At 48.4% G+C, this 18,991-nt stretch overlaps 2 protein-coding genes across 2 annotated transcripts; both read left to right on the top strand.

The window, feature by feature from the left end:
* The first annotated feature begins 692 nt into the window (after positions 1-692).
* Positions 693-3,640, top strand: LOC140126123 (E3 ubiquitin-protein ligase TRIM21-like). The gene has a single exon (XM_072145239.1). The coding sequence runs from the start codon at positions 733-735 to the stop codon at positions 2,401-2,403; it is 1,671 nt and encodes a 556-aa protein (XP_072001340.1). The 5' UTR covers positions 693-732; the 3' UTR covers positions 2,404-3,640.
* Positions 3,641-10,322: 6,682 nt separating this feature from the next.
* On the top strand, positions 10,323-13,088 carry LOC140128860 (E3 ubiquitin-protein ligase TRIM39-like). The gene has a single exon (XM_072150565.1). The coding sequence runs from the start codon at positions 10,599-10,601 to the stop codon at positions 12,231-12,233; it is 1,635 nt and encodes a 544-aa protein (XP_072006666.1). The 5' UTR covers positions 10,323-10,598; the 3' UTR covers positions 12,234-13,088.
* Positions 13,089-18,991: the final 5,903 nt, after the last annotated feature.

The raw sequence follows: 18,991 nt of genomic DNA, 5'->3' as shown, positions 1-18,991 counted from the left end.
CGGTGATCTTTGCCAGCACCGATAGCGGTTGTGAGCAGCGTTGTGCGTTGCGTCGCATTGTGCGTTGCGTTTTTGACCCATTCCACTGGTTTCCATAGAAACGCCGATGCGATCGGGCCGAGGCCCGCCCCGGTGGGCGCGACTTTGTCTGCGTTTGCAAGCACAGACAAAGCGCCACGTGTGGCGCCGGCCTTAGGGTGAAGACACACGTGCCGTTATTAGGCCGTTTTTGGGCCGTTTTTAGTTACTGCGTTTTCAGATCGTTAAAAATGCATGCGTTAAAAAAGGCATCCGTTTCGGAAAAACGGACAAAAACGAATGCGTTTTTAACGATCTGAAAACTAAAAACGGACCAAAAACGGCCTAAAAACGCCCTGCGGGCGCGTTCACACGTTTTGGTTGCGCTTTCATTGCGTTTGAAACGCATATACAACAGCTGATGAGAGGTAATTTGCCTAATTACATTACCGTTTACGTTTGCAAATGCAATGTTAACGCATGCGTTAACAAATAGCATGCGTTAACACTTTGTCAACGCGTGCGTTAACATCGCGTTTATGATGCGTTTTGTAAATGGAAATGTTAACAGTGATGTAATTAGGCAAAGAACCCCTCCTCAGCTGTTGTATATGCGTTTCAAACGCAATGAAAACGAAGGTCAAAACGCAACGTGTGAACGCGCCCTGAAGCTACAGGGATGGAAATATTTAAAGGTCATTAAGGGTTAAATGAATGGGTGTGACTACAACTTGTCCTGCCTCAGACATATGTAGTTTCAGTTTCACCTGCCTTCTATCAGTCATGGCGTCTGCTGACCTGAGAGAGGAGCTGGACTGCTCCATCTGTCTGACCACTTATACAGATCCTGTAATGCTGAGATGTGGACACAACTTCTGCCGGGTCTGTATTGATCGTGTGCTGGATACACAGGACGGGTCTGGGGGTTATTCCTGTCCTGAATGTAGGGAAGAGTTTCAGGAGCGGCCGGCACTGATGAGGAACTTAGCTCTGCGGAAGATAATGGAGAATTTACTGACTACTCAACCAACACCGAGAGAAACCGGGATCTTCTGCTCTTACTGTGTGGACTCTCCTGTACCTGCTGTGATGTCCTGTCTACATTGTGAGGCTTCTCTGTGTGATAAACACCTGAAAGTCCACAGCAAGTCACCAGAACACGTCTTATCTGACCCCAGCACTTCCCTGGAGAACAGGAAATGTTCTGTCCATAAGGAAGTGTTAAAGTATTACTGTACTAAGGAGAACATCTGTATCTGTGTGTCCTGCAGTTTGGCCGGAGAACATCGGGGGCACCAGGTGGAGATGCTGGATGAGGCCTCTGAGAAAAAAAAGAAGAAACTGAGAAATGTTCTCCAGAAACTGATCACAAAGAGAGAGGAGACTGAGAAAAGAGTCCAGAGTCTGGAGGAGAGCTGGAGAAAAGCTCAAGAAAAAGCATCTGGAGAAGCTGAGAGAGTCACTGCCCTGTTTATAGACCTCAGGAGACGACTGGACGACCTGGAGAAGAGGGTCCTGAGTGACATCTCCAGGCAGGAGAAGGCAGAGTCCCTCTCACTGTCTGCTCTGATCCAGAAGCTGGAGATACAGAAGGACGAGCTGTCCAGGAAGATGAGGCACATTGAGGAGCTGTGTAACATGACTGATCCACTGACTGTGTTACAGGAACCAGACACAGGTGACTTGTGTGATCCTGAGGAGGGGGGAGGTGATGAGGACACAGGGGGACATGATAACCAGCGCCATGATGTAGATGGTCTGGATGTGACTGTGATCTCAGACACATTACACACATTATGTGACATAATATCAGGTATAAGGAGCGGGATCTATGTGATGGTCCCTGTAGACATATTACTAGATGTAAACACGGCTAATAATAATCTCCATATATCAGACGACCTGAAAACTGCAACCTGGACACAAGAGAAGCAGAATCGTCCAGAAACAGCAGAGAGATTCCAGGATTATCAGGTGATGAGCAGCCGGAGATTTACCTCAGGACGACATTACTGGGATGTGGAGGGCAGTAGATCAGGGAGGTGGAGGTGGAGGGTCGGGATGTGTTATCCCAGTATAGACAGGAGGGGGCGCCAGTCATACATTGGAGATAATAACAAGTCCTGGAGCTTGATGAGGAATAATAATGAGTATTATGTGATACATGACAGTAATAAGATCCGGTTACCTCACAATATCTCCAGTAATGGAGTCCGGATCTGTCTGGATTATGAGGCGGGGGAGTTGTCCTTCTATGAGCTGTGTGACCCCATCAGACACTTACACACCTTCACCACCTCCTTCACCGAGCCTCTTCATGCTGCATTATGTATATTCTCCCCACTGTTTAGATGTGGAAGTATCTGTTTAAGAATCTGTAGCTAAGAAATATCACTTACAAAGAGAATACTAATCTATGTCTTTCTAACATGGAAGATTCTTTGGGATTATTGTTGCAATCATTTACTTAAAGAGGACCTGTCACCTCTAAAAACATCACTAGGAACTACTTACTAAAGTAAGCAGCTCCTAGTGCTAAAACAGACGCAGCAGTGTTACACTGCTAGCGTTATCAGAAACCTCTGATAACGCTAACAAACACTGCTGCAATGTACACTAGAAACGCTGGACCACGCTGGCAGCGGTCGGGCATATTCATGAGGGGGGCAGGATTAGGGGTGGGTGCCGCATGCTGCAGTCGCCGCTGACCAATGGAGTGGGCGGGGCGGTCTGGGGAAGAAGCAGCGCCTTGGACCGCCCCCTCATGAATACGCCAGACTGCTTCCAGCGCGGTCCAGCGTTTCTATTGTATAGCGCAGCAGTGTTTGTCAGCATTATCGGAGGTTTCCAATAACGCTACTTTAGTAAGCCGCTCCTAGTGCCGTTTTTATAGCTGATAGGCCCTCTTTAAACATTTCTCTTCTCTGCACTCATCATTGAATCTCTAGTGATGTAGGGATCATATTGACAAATGGATGTAACTATACGGCACCCATGTTGTCATTGTTACTGCATCTAAAACCAGACATCATGTGACGCCCATAGTCTTAGACAGTGGTCAGGCCTGTTTCTACCACTGAGGAAAGCGTGCACATGCCCAGGTGCCAAGCAGGTGGAGGGCGGCCAATCTGCACCAATGATTGAAATTTATGATGCTGAGGATAGTGACCTGATTGGCTAATAAAGTCACCTTTTTACCCGTGTGTCGGGAGACAACAGAAAGTAAAGCACAGCAGGGCAATATCTTCTAGCACCTTATACACAGGAAAAAGCAGAAATATTCTCAATACCATTCACTAGATCCTTGACCAGCTTGGGTTCTTGGCTGTCCGTTGGCAGTTGCACCGAGTAGAGGTCTAGATACCCCAATAGCCCCCATGTGTTCCCTCCCTCCCCCAGTTAGTCTTATTTCTCTTTTTTCCCAGTGTCTTATATCACTTCCATTCTACTTTGGGATGTTACCACCCAAAACCGGGTCCCTATGTTTTACCAATGTGTCTATGCCCCTCATTTCTGTGCACCATTTTTCTGGTCCTGACTAACTTTGACATTGAGTAGTTTCTGAACATTGTGAGTTGTTACCAATTTTTTTTTTTTATGTGCACAATTCAATAAAGAGTAATGGAACCAAAACAAGATCCATAAAACAAGAGTGCTCCTTTTTAGAAATATTTTCTATACAATAGACCACATTTATTAGTGTTTGCACCAGTTTTCTGTCTGAGTTTGCACTAGAGAGAACATACAAACTGCCTGCGCATGTGTTTATAAAGTGTCTGCGCCAGTTTTGTGTCGCGGCTGCTCGTTGTCCAACAATGCAGAAAAGATGTGCACCTAAAGGGTCGAGTTAGTGCTTAGTCCAAGTTTTCACCACATTTATTACTGACGTACACCCCAATTCTACAGAACTAGGTGCAGTTTGCCTGTAGAGGGTGCGGCAGATTCATGAAATGTGTTGCACGTTCTTCGTGAATCTGGTGCCCCCCCAACTGCTCCGACAGAGTGCACCATTTTAAAAAAATTTTTTTTGGTGCAACTTTAGCATAGACCGTGCAACACAATACTGTCCGACGCTACATGATAAATGTGTGCAAACTCCGCACCGGAATGGCCCCTTATGTGCAGAATTTTGTGTCCCGTCAGGCATTGTTCAACCGCGACACAAATATGTCGCGAACCCTTCTTTAATACATGTGCAGGCAGTTTGTATTTCGGTTCTTTTCAGTGAAAAGCTAGACAGAAAACTGGCACAAACGCTTTAATAAATGTGGCCCAATGTGCACCAACAAAAAATGGTGCACACTTGCAGAGCAGCGGATTAATGAAGACTATGGGGCTAAAATACTATGGGTCCCACGGATCGCACTTGCATCAGATTTTGGAAATTTTCAGGATTTGTGCCGCTGTGACAGGTATTTACAAGGGGTTTGTGTCGCACACGACCAAATTTTAGCGCAGCGGCTTTCATGCGACAGAAATCAGGGGGCGTGGCCGTTGGACGATCTGACTGATTCGGACTGAGCACGGAATTTAAGATTGAAATTGTGTCGCAAGACAATGCACTTACATACACCAGGAAGAAGGTGAACTCCAGCGGACCTGATCGGGGAAGCGACAGATGCAGGAAATCGGGCGCCCGATCTTTGTGAATCGTCCCGGATTGCATGATCGTCGGACACTCCGTATTTCGGGAACTCTGTCGGCCGGGTAAGTAAATGTGCCCCTGTGCATCAGTTTTGATTAATCTGGTGCACTCTGCACACTCCACAGGTAAACTACACATAGTGGGACACATTTACTAAAGGTCGGGAGCCAGTTTTCTGATGGACTTTGCTTGTTCTTTCATGTGCAAACTTCTTTAAAGAAGTGTCCGCTACACATATGTATCGCACACCACCATTTTTATGACGCCGGGCACGAGAAGCAAGAAGATGGGCGCGGAAGCCAGAAGAGGACCCGCGCGGACATCGGGGGAGCAGCGCTGCACATCGGGGCCACCGGAGGGTGAGTATATAAGTTTGTCTTTTTTTTTTTAACGCTGGGCAGGCTGTATACTACTAGGGGCTGTGCTGTATACTACTGGGGGCATACTGGCTACATACTGGGGGGGGGGTCTGTGACCATTGCATTTCCCTACCTCGGCTTATACTCGAGTCAATAGGTTTTCCCAGTTTTTGATGGTAAAATTAGGGGTCTCGGCTTATACTCGGGTTGGCTTATACTCGAGTATATACGGTAGGTTTGAAGGTTTTGGGATGTGTCAGAGGATCTGATGATTGTACAAGTGAGAAAACTTGATCATATTTGCAAACAGACACTTAGAACCTCTGACTTTGACGGACGGACCAGGACAGAGTGACAGAAATCCTTCAGAGTGCCCATTGAAGAAAGAGACAGGCGATAAGGGTCATTTCAAAGTTTTTGATGTGGAAAAAATTTGAGAAAAAGAGATTTTATTTTATTTTCCTCGCAAGGGAAAGATGTCGTCTGGAATGCAGACTCCACCCCTGTAACTGGTGGTTAGAGAAGATGACCCGCCCTACCATTCTTCAGTGGCGGCCATCTTAAGACAGTTATATTCCCTTCAAGTCCCTGAAAGTTAATTGCCTATGACTTTACTCTGTTGGCAGCCATAAAGGCTGGTTGAGGATAGCAGCTGAGCACCCTTGAAGGGTCTGGACAGATGTTTGGAATACATGCCGGAAAAAGATGATTTCATCTAGAATTCTACATCTCTGTTCAAATAATTCTTGAAGTGGGAAGCTAGTTGGTTTATTATGGTCTAGTTAAGACTTATTTGATCCTGACGATTAGAGAAAAATTACTATAAAAAGTGTTGCAATGTCTCTGGTATCTGCTTTCTGGCGTTTAAAGGGTTAACAAGAGGGACAGCCAGGTGGCTGTTGGAGCTGCGTTTTGTTATGTATAGAACCAACCTTGAAGCACGGATAAGCGAAGTTCTCCAAAAGTCTAGGGCTTTGCCTGGGAATGCTGTGTCTGTGTTCTGTTCTGACCTTGCCGATGTTTACAAAGAAGTGGGACAGAAACTGACAGCCTAAAAAAAACTTGAAGGAACTTGCTTGTGATACAAGAATACAGTATGATGTGATGTCCTCCTGTGTACCCCACAAACAGACTAAGCAAGAACGAGTCCCCCGACTGTATTACAGAGCCTATGACTGACTTTTATTCCTTTATGATTACAAACCAACATAAGTGTACCTGGATTTTATTGAGACGTTGGAGTCTGGCCAGAACTTTATAGAAAGCACAGAACGCTGAGCTAGAGATGGTTAAGAGAGTCCTGTGTGTCCCCGGAACTGTTTACAGCTTTAGGACACATGGGGGATAATTGACATACAGAGGGAACAGAGACCAGAGTCGGTAGTTTCACAGACCACGCCAAAGTGAGACTGACAACATTTCCGGAAGTCTCAACCAACCGACACAAGTGAGCGTTGCATGGAGGAGACATTACTGAAGTGACTGCCCACTCTAGGAAATGGAGAAGGCCCCCAACAGGGCAGGACAAGGGGGGGGGGGGGTAACGAAGGAGGATGTCAGCACGCACAAGAACTGATGTGCGACTCCTCACCCGCTAGTCTGATGATGATTTTAACCCATTCTCAGTCAAGAAAAAGACCCAGAAAGGACAGCTGGATGCATGTAGGATGGTTGATGACCTCCAAGCTGCTAATGATTGTCCCACACTGACAGCAGTCCCCGAGAGTGACATACTATTCACTGTTATTGATTTGGCAAATGTTCTCCTCTCTGTGCCCCTACATGAAGATTGCCAGTACCTATTTGTCCTTACCAGTTCAGTATTCCAGTATACCTGATGCAGATTCCCACAAGGGGGGTAAAAATCACCTAGCCAGTACTCCATGGACCTACAGGGAGTAGACTGGCAGACTAGCCCCTTACTGGATGATGTACTTTTACAGTATGCGGATGACCTACTGTTTCTGTGCCTCCATTTTGCAGGTTTGCTGGAGTGCATTTATTGACATTACGTGTTTTCTGTTCCAAAAGGGCTGCAAAGTTTCCAGAGACAAACTCCAGTACTGCCAGGAGAAGGTTGTCTTCCTAGGCCACTGCTTCTCAGCCACAGGCAGACACACTACAGAGGAAAGAAAGCTGGCAGTCCAGAATATGCCCCTGCCCTGAGGCCCTAAGTCTCTTCACATGATTCTAGGACTGGCCAGCTCCTGCAGGTCCCTGATAAGGCCTGTTGCCTCCAGCCTGATGTTGCCCCTTGATGACTGCATTGCCTCTTCCCCATTTGCCCTTAGTCAGGAGGCAATTGATGCATTCCATAGCCTTAAGCTTGCAAATCCTGTCTGCGCACAGTGGGCACATCCCACTGGATAAAACTTTTGTTTTATTTTGCACTGAGTATCTAGGCCACTGGTGTCTTAGTCTAGGAACGTGGTGGCCTCCCAAGTGGCCCATTATTAGGCCCGGTTAGACTCAGTCGTGAGGGAAACCCCTCATGTGTCAGTAGCTGCAGCCAGCAATCTGCTCAGCAAGGCCAGTGAGTTGATCCCAGATCCTAGATCCCTCAGTTACTGGGCAAACCCCACATACCTTGCACAGTATCCTCACCCAAGTACAGCCCAAGCATCTGAGCAAAGGCCAGACAGCTCAGACTCCAGTGTGCACTCCTGATGCCCCAGGATACACTGATAAGGTGCACAGCTCTGAATCCTTCATTCTATCGCCAGTCTTCCAGGATTCAGAGAGGGGGGAGAGAAGGGTGATTAACCCAGATGTTGAGGTTTTTTTTCTCATAGATGGCTCCAGGTCTGCAGGAGAAGACAGACGGTTCTACACTGGATATACAGTGGTCAGTGGCGCACATGAGGTAGTACAAGCAGAACCACTCCCTCCACATAGGTCAGCGCTGGAGGTGCAGTGATGGCACTCAGGGAAGTGCTACAGCTGGTGGAAGGTAAAAGGGCGAACATCTATACTCAAGGTATAGTTCTGGGGTCTAAACACGACTATGAACCCATAGGAGGGCTAGAGATTTCCTCATCTCTGCAGGGACCCCCTTTAAGCATGGCACGCTGATTAAAGAGCTCATGGATTTTATCCAGCTGCCAAAAAGTGGCACGTAGGAATATGTGCCTGTGTGCATTGATCTCTTTCCAGGGTGGCCAGAAGCTTCTCCCATGACCAAGGCTACTGCCAGAGCTGCAGCCAACAAGTTGGTGAGTGAGATTTTTATGCAGGTTTGGACTTCCAGAGACCATTGAATCCGGTCGCAGAACCCACTTCACTGGACAGGTAAAGACCTGAAACCTTGTCCCTCCTGGGTGCAGAACAGGCCCTGCACACCCCTTGCCCTTCCCAAGTTGGTGGTGGGTTTGAGATACTTTAAACGGCACTCTTAAGTTAGAGATCCAGGAGGCCATGGAAGAATCAGGGAAACCATGGCGCGAGTGCTTTCCTGCTGCCCACCATTCAGTTAGGACCACCTTAACAGAAAGATGGAATTGTCCCCCTTTGAAGGATTTTTTGGCTGTGCACCCAGGCTAGGCTTCTACTTTCTACAGACCCTATAGCTGATGGCAGGAAACAAGGTGGAACATGCCACACAGTTGAGCCAGGCCTTGGAAAAGGTCCGCAAAAGTGTTTTTGATTCCTCTTTCAGACAGAGACCTCAGGAAGCATAACCTGAAGCCTGGAGACTACGGGTGGTGAAGAGAGACACCAGAGAGAGAGAGAGAGAGTCTGGAGCCTCGCTACGACGGTCCTTTCCAAGTCCTGCTGACCAGTGCCACGTCTGTGAAGCTAGAGGGAAGCCAGCATGCTTCCACACTTTCTATTGCAAACATTACTTATTCTTCTTTCTAGCTGGTCTCTTCTGACTGACTGTATGCTCAGGGACACCCCAACCATGACTATCACTGTATCCATAGGGCTTACCAGGATGCCCCCAGGGTAGGAGACTTTACCTACGGTTGGTGCAACAAGACAATGACCTTCTTTAACATTGACAGCACAGGTAACCCTGTATTAGCAGTGTCTGACGTGTACAGGATTTGTGGGGATAGGAGAGGTCAGGCCTAGAGGCTGGGAAGGTGAGTGTACGGTGATAAAGTTTGTGTATTCCTTCCTCGTGATCCCCAGGGATAAGTTTGATCAGACACATAAACAAAAGGTAGAGAATCCCAAAGGATTCTGGAGGTCTGAGAGGAGCACCTAGATGACAACGTTTATATAGATACAGTGGGAGCACCAAGGGGGGTCCCAGATGAGTACAAGGCCCACAATCAGATATGGGCAGGTCTAGAGTCCATTATTCCCCAAAGAGCTATGAGCAAAGATATTGATTGGGTTAACTGGTTTTATTGTAATCAACAGAGATTTGTGAATTATATCCAAGATGCTTTCCAGACCCGCACGGCTTTGAACATGACCCTTGCTGAGAAGGGAGGAGTCTGTAAGATGGTGGGAGTGGCTTGTTGCATATACATCCCAGATGACATCGCCCCCTATGGATCCATTACCCATGCTCGTGAAATGATTGAAGGACTGTCCAGGGAACTCAAGAGAAACTCTGGGATGGACACTTTGTCCTTCACTTTGTAGTTGGGGGATTGGAAGGGTTTCCTTTAAGTGGGGGTGATATTAGGGATTGTGATTTTGCTCTTGTCACTTATTGCGTGTTGTGTGGTCCCCCTCATCAAGTCCACCATGTCCCAGGCGGTAATCACTGCGACAGGAGAAGTGCCCGGAGCGGAGGATGATGCTGCCTGTTTACAAACCTATGAACTATAGAGACTCAGTAATGTGATTTGAGTGTGCAGGCCTGTTACCTGGTGAAGAGGTAACAAGTCCAGCAGGTACGGGCTTAGCCTACCTGTGGGTACCTGGAGCTTGAGGAGGTTGCTCAAGATGGAATTACAGGCCAGCAAAGCTCAAAAGGGGGGAATTGTTAAGGAGATCGCACTGGTTTGGGACGCCATCTTGCAAACTATCAGCCATTTTAGATACAGCGGACATGTTCGCTGACCACTGTCCAGCTAGTGTCATGATTCAGCCATTTTTGTATAACCTGCTTGTAAAAGTTTTTCCTTCCCACATGTGAGAGATGATTGACCTTCAGTATGTTCTCCTTCTTATCATAAATGTTTGGGTTCTGGAGACATTCTCTGTACATTCTGTAGATAAACATGTCTGTGGAACAAGGCCTGTTAATTTTTTCACAGAATGTGCTGGTAAATTCATTATGGCCAATAGCATTGCAGTGTACTATTCACGCCTCTTTGATGACTTTTCTGTCCTTTTTTTTTTTTTGATATACGACTGTGGTTGTAAAATAAACGGGAGAGAAGATCTTTACATACACTAAGAGACTGACATGTGTCTTGGGTTTGTTCTGTCCTCCCTGGTACCGGGAGTCCCTGGTATTTGAAAGTCGCCTGTATAACTGAAGTAAGGACTGTTTTGAGTCATAGATAAAAATCTCTAACAGTCATTAAGGGTTAAATAAATAGGTGTGACCACAACTTTTCAGCTTGTCCTACCTCAGACATACTTAGTTTCGTTTCTCACGCCTTCTATTGGTCATGGCGTCTGCTGATCTGAGAGAGGAGCTGCTCTGCTCCATCTGCTTATGTGTTTTTAAGGATCCTGTAATGCTGAGATGTGGACACAACTTCTGCCGGGTCTGTATTGATCAGCACCTGAAAACACTGGACAGGTCTGGAGGTTATTCCTGTCCTGAATGTAGAGAAGAGTTTCAGGAGCGGCCGGCACTGATGAGGAACATAAATCTTCATAATGTATCAGAACGTTTCCTGGTTACTCAGCCAAACCATGAGGAGATCACCGGGATCTGCTGCTCTTACTGTGTGGACTCTCCTGTACCTGCTGTGAGGTCCTGTCTACATTGTGAGGCTTCTCTGTGTGATAAACACCTGAAAGTCCACAGCAAGTCACCAGAACACGTCTTATCTGACCCCAGCACTTCCCTGGAGAACAGGAAATGTTCTGTCCATAAAGAGCTCCTAAAGTATTACTGTACTAAGGATGCAGTTTGTATCTGTGTGTCCTGTGGTATAATTGGGGAACATAATGGACATAAGATGGAGTCACTGGAGAAGGCCTCAATGAAAAAGCGAAAGAAATTGAGAAATGTTCTCCAGAAGCTGACGATAAAGAGAGAAGAGACTAAGAAAAGAGTCCAAAGTCTGGAGAAACACAGGAGAAAAGCTCAAGAAAAAGCATCTGGAGAAGCTGAGAGAGTCACTGCCCTGTTTATAGACATCAGGAGACGACTGGACGACCTGGAGAAGAGGGTCCTGAGTGACATCTCCAGGCAGGAGAAGGAAAAGTCCCTCTCACTGTCTGCTCTGATCCAGAAGCTGGAGATACAGAAGGACGAGCTGTCCAGGAAGATGGGGCACATTGAGGAGCTGTGTAACATGACTGATCCACTGACTGTGTTACAGGAACCAGACACAGGTGACTTGTGTGACCCTGAGGAGGGGGGAGGTGATGAGGACACAGGGGGACATGATAACCAGCGCCATGATGTAGATGGTCTGGATGTGACTGTGATCTCAGGCAAATTACACACATTATGTGACATAATATCAGGTATAAGGAGCGGGATCTATGTGGAGGGTCCTGCAGACATATTACTGGATATAAACACGGCTCATAATAATCTCCATATATCAGACGACCTGAAAACTGCAATATGCACACCAAAAAAGCAGAATCGTCCAGAAACAGCAGAGAGATTCCAGGTTTATCCTCAAGTTATGAACAGACGGAGATTTACCTCAGGCCGACATTACTGGGATGTGCAGAGCAGTAGATCAGGGTGGTGGAGTGTGGGGATGTGTTATCCCAGTATAGACAGGAGGGGAGATCAGTCATTCATTGGAAATAATAACAAGTCCTGGTGTTTGAGGAGATATAATAATCAGTATTCAATGACACATGACAGTACAGTCATCCAGTTACCTCACAATATCTCCAGTGATAGATTCCGGATCAGTCTGGATTATGAGGCGGGGGAGTTGTCCTTCTATGACCTGTGTGACCCCATCAGACACTTACACACCTTCACCACCACCTTCACCGAGCCCCTTCATGCTGTGTTATGTGTATACAGGAGAGAGAACATTGGGTTTGGGGAAAATAACTGGTTGAAGATCATGAATTGTGGAAAAACAAACTACAAGCTCAAATAGAAAAAAAATATATATAGTCACTGATAGAGATTTTTATTTTGGACTCAAAACAGTCCAAACATTCTATCAAAGGGTTAATGAAATGTAAACTATTTCCTGTTTTCAGAGACCTGTTTCTCAGACTAATCGCCCTTGTGTTAGCTGTGTTAAGTCATACCATGGCCTTCACGCAGAGAAATTTCAGACAGATAAAACTAAAATGAGTGACTTCTAAACAATAGTGACATAAGCTGTGAGCAGGTCAGCACCCCTGGCTAAAACTAAAATGTCCACTTTGTCTAAGGATGGCTGCTGTTTGGTTCTCTCGGTCCAAAATGGCCGCTGTAGAGGAATATATAATTAACAGTCACCTAAATATTTTCTAGTGTATGTATAGAAGATTCTAAACTCGGCCAACCCCAGGGGCGAGGAGCAACTTTAACATCTCAAACAGGAGCCAGGAAATTTCTTTTTCGATTTTGGTGACAGATCGGCAAAAATCTGAATGTTTGCAAAAAATGGAATATTTCAATAAATACACATCGGATCCAAAATCAGAAAACAGATGTATGCAATATTTTTCCAAAAGGTTTCCAATGTTATCAAATTCACCCCCACCCCCCCACCACTTCATCCTGACAAATCATCCTTGCAGGTGTGGGGCAGCAACACACTTTGCTGTGAAAGTTGGACAATGTTTAGACAAACAATCGGTTAGACAATGGATTGGACGGAGAGCCGAAATCAAGTGGTAGCTCGTTCTCCTGACTTACTGCTGTTAGACTTTTTCTCTTGGGGTCATCTACATTTTTTGAAAAAATATAATACACATATAATATAAAGTTTTGAAATTGAATTGAACATGATTTGCTTTAATCCCAGTGAAACAATTAAAGGGTTAACAACTCTATAAATGTTGTTTTACTTATGTTGAGGGGTGTAGTTTCCAAAATTGCTTAATTTATGGGGTTTTACTAAAATTTAGGCCTCTTGTTTTTTTTTGTCTGATTCCACTATGTACAAAGTTCGAGCACTTAATTTAGAGCATTCGAGTTTTGAAAAATTTATAAGCAATAAGAAAAATCTCCATTTTCCCCCAGAGGGGAGGATACTTAAAATCTATATGTGGTGTGAAAGGTGGGGACTCACATTACACAAGCCCCCGATGTGTGAGAGGTGGAGACTCACATTACACCAGCCCCCAATGTGTGAGAGGTGGAGACTAGCATTACACCAGCCCCTGATGTGTGAAAGACGGGGACTCACATTACACCAGCCCCCAATGTGTGAGAGGCAGGGACTCACATTACACCAGCCCCCGATGTGTAAAAGGCGGGGATTTACATTACACCAACCACTGTCGTGTGAGAGGTGGGGACTCACATTACACCAGCCCCCTAATGTGTGAGAGGTGGGAACTCATATTACACCAGCCCCGGATGTGTAAGAGGTGGAGACTCACATAACACCAGCCCCCAATGTGTGAGAGGTGGAGACTAGCATTACACCAGCCCCCGATGTGTAAAAGGTGGGGATTCACATTACACCAACCACTGTCGTATGAGAGGTGGGGACTCACATTACACCAGCCCCTGATGTGTGAGAGGTGGGACTCACATTACACCAGCCCCCGATGTGTGAGAGGCGGGGACTAGTATTACACCAGCCCCTGATGTATGAGAGGCAGGGACTCACATTACACAAGCCCCTGATGTGTGAGAGGCGGGGACTCACATTACACCAGCCCCCGATGTGTGAGAGGTGGGGACTCACATTACACCAGCCCCCGATGTGTGAGAGGCAGGGACTCACATTACACCAGCCCCCGATGTGTGAGAGGCAGGGACTCACATTACACCAGCCCCCAATGTGTGAGAGTTGGGGACTCACATTACACCAGCCCCTGATGTGTGAGAGGCGGGACTCACATTACACCAGCCCCCGATGTGTGAGAGGCGGGGACTAGTATTACACCAGCCCCTGATGTGTGAGAGGCAGGGACTCACATTACACCAGCCCCTGATGTGTGAGAGGTGGGGACTCACATTACACCAGCCCCTGATGTGTGAGAGGCCAAGACTCACATTACACCAGCCCCCAATGTGTGAGAGGCCAAGACTCACATTACACCGGCCCCGATGTGTGAGAGGTGGGGACTCACATTACACCAGCCCCCGATATGTGAAAGGAAGGTACTCACATTACACCGGCCCCCGATGTGTGAGAGGCGGGTACTTACATTACACCAGCCCCGGATGTGTGAGAGGCGGGGATTCACATTACACCAGCCCTTGATGTGTGAGAGGCAGGGACTCACATTACACCAACCCCCAATGTGTGAGAGGTGGAGACTAGCATTACACCAGCCCCCGATGTGTAAAAGGTGGGGATTCACATTACACCAACCACTGTCGTATGAGAGGTGGGGACTCACATTACACCAGCCCCTGATGTGTGAGAGGCGGGACTCACATTACACCAGCCCCCGATGTGTGAGAGGCGGGGACTAGTATTACACCAGCCCCTGATGTATGAGAGGCAGGGACTCACATTACACAAGCCCCTGATGTGTGAGAGGCGGGGACTCACATTACACCAGCCCCCGATGTGTGAGAGGTGGGGACTCACATTACACCAGCCCCCGATGTGTGAGAGGCAGGGACTCACATTACACCAGCCCCCGATGTGTGAGAGGCAGGGACTCACATTACACCAGCCCCCAATGTGTGAGAGTTGGGGACTCACATTACACCAGCCCCTGATGTGTGAGAGGCGGGACTCACATTACACCAGCCCCCGATGTGTGAGAGGCGGGGACTAGTATTACACCAGCCCCTGATATGTGAGAGGCAGGGACTCACATTACACCAGCCCCTGATGTGTGAGAGGTGGGGACTCACATTACACCAGCCCCTGATGTGTGAGAGGCCAAGACTCACATTACACCAGCCCCCAATGTGTGAGAGGCCAAGACTCACATTACACCGACCCCGATGTGTGAGAGGTGGGGACTCACATTACACCAGCCCCCGATATGTGAAAGGAAGGTACTCACATTACACCGGCCCCCGATGTGTGAGAGGCGGGTACTTACATTACACCAGCCCCGGATGTGTGAGAGGCGGGGATTCACATTACACCAGCCCTTGATGTGTGAGAGGCAGGGACTCACATTACACCAACCCCCAATGTGTGAGAGGTGGAGACTAGCATTACACCAGCCCCCGTTGTGTAAAAGGTGGGGATTCACATTACACCAACCACTGTCGTATGAGAGGTGGGGACTCACATTACACCAGCCCCTGATGTGTGAGAGGCGGGACTCACATTACACCAGCCCCCGATGTGTGAGAGGCGGGGACTAGTATTACACCAGCCCCTGATGTATGAGAGGCAGGGACTCACATTACACAAGCCCCTGATGTGTGAGAGGCGGGGACTCACATTACACCAGCCCCCGATGTGTGAGAGGTGGGGACTCACATTACACCAGCCCCCGATGTGTGAGAGGCAGGGACTCACATTACACCAGCCCCCGATGTGTGAGAGGCAGGGACTCACATTACACCAGCCCCCAATGTGTGAGAGTTGGGGACTCACATTACACCAGCCCCTGATGTGTGAGAGGCGGGACTCACATTACACCAGCCCCCGATGTGTGAGAGGCGGGGACTAGTATTACATAAGCCCCTGATGTGTGAGAGGCAGGGACTCACATTACACCAGCCCCTGATGTGTGAGAGGCCAAGACTCACATTACACCAGCCCCCAATGTGTGAGAGGCCAAGACTCACATTACACCGGCCCCGATGTGTGAGAGGTGGGGACTCACATTACACCAGCCCCCGATATGTGAAAGGAAGGTACTCACATTACACCGGCCCCCGATGTGTGAGAGGCGGGTACTTACATTACACCAGCCCCGGATGTGTGAGAGGCGGGGATTCACATTACACCAGCCCTTGATGTGTGAGAGGCAGGGACTCACATTACACCAACCCCCGATGTGTGAGAGGCATGGACTCACATTACACCAGCCCCCGATGTGTGAGAGGCATGGACTCACATTACACAAGCCCCTGATGTGTGAGAGGCATGGACTCACATTACACCAGCCCCCGATGTGTGAGAGGCAGGGACTCACATTACTCCAGCTCCCGATGTGTGAGAGATGGGGACTCACATTACACCAGCCCCTGATGTGTGAGAGGCGGGATCACATTACACCCGCCCCCGATGTGTGAGAGGCAGGGACTCACACTTATCAGCCCCTGATGTATGAGAGGCGGGGACTCACATTACACCAGCCCCCGATGTGTGAGATGCCAAGACTCACATTACACCAGCCCCCGATGTGTGAGAGGCGGGGACTCACATTACACCAGCCCCTGACCAGATCCCGATGTGTGAGAGGTGGGGACTAGAATTATACCAGCCCCCAATGTGTGAGAGGCGGTTACTCACATTACACCAGCCCCCGATGTGTGAGAGGCAGGTACTCACATCACACCGGCCCCCGATGTGTGAGTGGCGGGTACTTACATTACACCAGCCCTGGATGTGTGAGAGGCAGGGACTCACATTACACCAGCCCCCAATGTGTGAGAGGTGATGACTCACATTACACCAGCCCACGATGTGTGAGAGGCAGGTACTCGCATTACACCGGCCCCCGATGTGTGAGAGGCGGGCACTTACATTACACCAGCCCCGGATGTGTGAAAGGAGGGGACTAACATTACACCAGCCCCTGATGTGTGAGAGGTGGGGACTCACACATCGGGGGCTGGTGTAATGTGAGTCCCCGCCTCTCACACAGGAGGGGCTGATAAGTGTGAGTCCTTGCCTCTCACACATCGGGGGCTGGTGTAATGTGATCCCTGCCTCTCACACATTGGGGGTGGGTGTAATGTGAGTCCCCGTCTCTCACACATCGGGGTCTGGTGTAATGTGAGGTGCGGGGACTCACATTACACCAACCCCCGATGTGTGAGAGGCAGGGACTCACATTACACCAGCCCCGATGTGTGAGAGGCTGAGACTCACTTTACACCAGCCCCGGATGTGTGAGAGGTGGGGACTCACATTACACCAGCCCCGGATGTGTGAGAGGTGGGGACTCACATTACACCAGCCCCGGATGTGTGAGAGGTGGGGACTCACATTACACCAGCCCCGGATGTGTGAGAGGCGCGGACTCACATTACACCAGCCCCGGATGTGTGAGAGGTGGAGACTCACATTACACCAGCCCCCGATGTGTGAGAGGCGGGGATCTGTGCTTATTGGTCCAGGGCCCCAATACAATCTCTGCACCCATATAGTTACACCTCTGCTAGTAATACCTGACATGTTTAGTAGCCAATGTAAATGTCCATGTATGATAAATAGATGTTTTCAGTCATATATGTGATGTTCTGTTTTGTTTTATTTAAGGAGAAGGCTCCCAAAACATAAGGTCTGAATTTCTAAAGCAATTCATTTCGAGATTTAAGTTATTTATATAACAAACAAGATTTTTGGTATGAATAAGAAGAATGTTTCAGGCCATGAAGGCCCGCCCGTGCTTAGCCTTTCTCTACCCATGCTCAGCCTCTCTCCACCCCTGCTCAGCTTTTCCCCATTCATGCTCATTATCTCTACACCCATGCTCAGCCCTTCTGCACACATGCTCAGCCTTTCCCTACCAATGATCAGCCTTTCCCCATCCATGCTCAGCCTCTCTCCACCCTTGCACAGCATCTCTACATCTATGCTCAGCCTCTCTCCATCTATGCTCAGCCTTTCCCTCCCTACCCATGCTCAGCATCTCTCCACCCCTGCTAAGCTTTTCCCCATTCATGCTCATTGGGGCAGATTTACTTACCCGGTCCATTCGCGATCCAGCGGCGCGTTCTCTGTGGTGGATTCGGGTCCGGCCGGGATTCATTAAGGCAGTTCCTCCGACGTCCACCAGGTGGCGCTGCTGCGCTGAAGAGCATCGGAACGCACTCAAGTTCACCGGCCTATTCCTAGTGAAGGTAAGTGCAAGCTCCGCGACACTTTTCTTTTTTTAAATGCGGCGGTTTTTTTGAATCCGTCTGGTTTTCGTTCGGCCACCCCCCCCCCCCCGTTTTCCGTCGCGTTTATGCCAGCGCCGATGTGCCACAATCCGATCGCGTGCGCCAAAATCCTGGGGCAATTAAGGGGAAATTGTCGCAAAACGGAAATATTCGGGTAACACGTCGGGAAAACGCGAATCGGGCCCTTAGTAAATTACCCCCATTATCTCTACACCCATGCTCAGCCCTTCCGCACACATGCTCAGCCTTTCCCTACCCATGCTCAGCCACTCTCCTCCCATGCTAAGCCTTTCCCCACCCATGCTCAGCCTTTCCCCATCCATGCTCAGCCTCTCTCCACCCTTGCACAGCATCTCTACATCCATGCTCAGCCTTTCCCTACCCATGCTCAGCCTCTCTCCACCCTTGCTCAGCTTTTCCCCATTCTTGCTCATTATCTCTACACCCATGCTCAGCCATTCCGCACACATGCTCAGCCTTTCCCTATCCATGCTCAGCTACTCTCCACCCATGCTCAGCCTTTTCCTACCCATGCTTAGGCTTTCCCCACCCATGCTCTGTCCCTCTTCCACCACGCTCAGATTTACCTGTTGATGCTGAGCCTCCAAAATTCTCACATTATCAGCGATATTTAGCATCAATAATCAGACGGACAGTAGTTCACCCACAATCACTTGTAAGAAGAAATAAAGCGAGACTCTTCTTCAGGACTTATTT

Source organism: Engystomops pustulosus, chromosome 4 (assembly GCF_040894005.1).
Source record: "Engystomops pustulosus chromosome 4, aEngPut4.maternal, whole genome shotgun sequence".
Classification (NCBI taxonomy): Eukaryota; Metazoa; Chordata; class Amphibia; order Anura; family Leptodactylidae; genus Engystomops; species Engystomops pustulosus.
This window is presented reverse-complemented; position numbering and strand designations above follow the sequence as displayed.

What these genes read in the sequence shown, in the direction of transcription:
- LOC140126123 (XM_072145239.1), top strand. Translation starts at nt 733, where the DNA reads ATGGGTGTGACTACAACTTGTCCTGCCTCAGACATATGTAGTTTCAGT.
- LOC140128860 (XM_072150565.1), top strand. Translation starts at nt 10,599, where the DNA reads ATGGCGTCTGCTGATCTGAGAGAGGAGCTGCTCTGCTCCATCTGCTTA.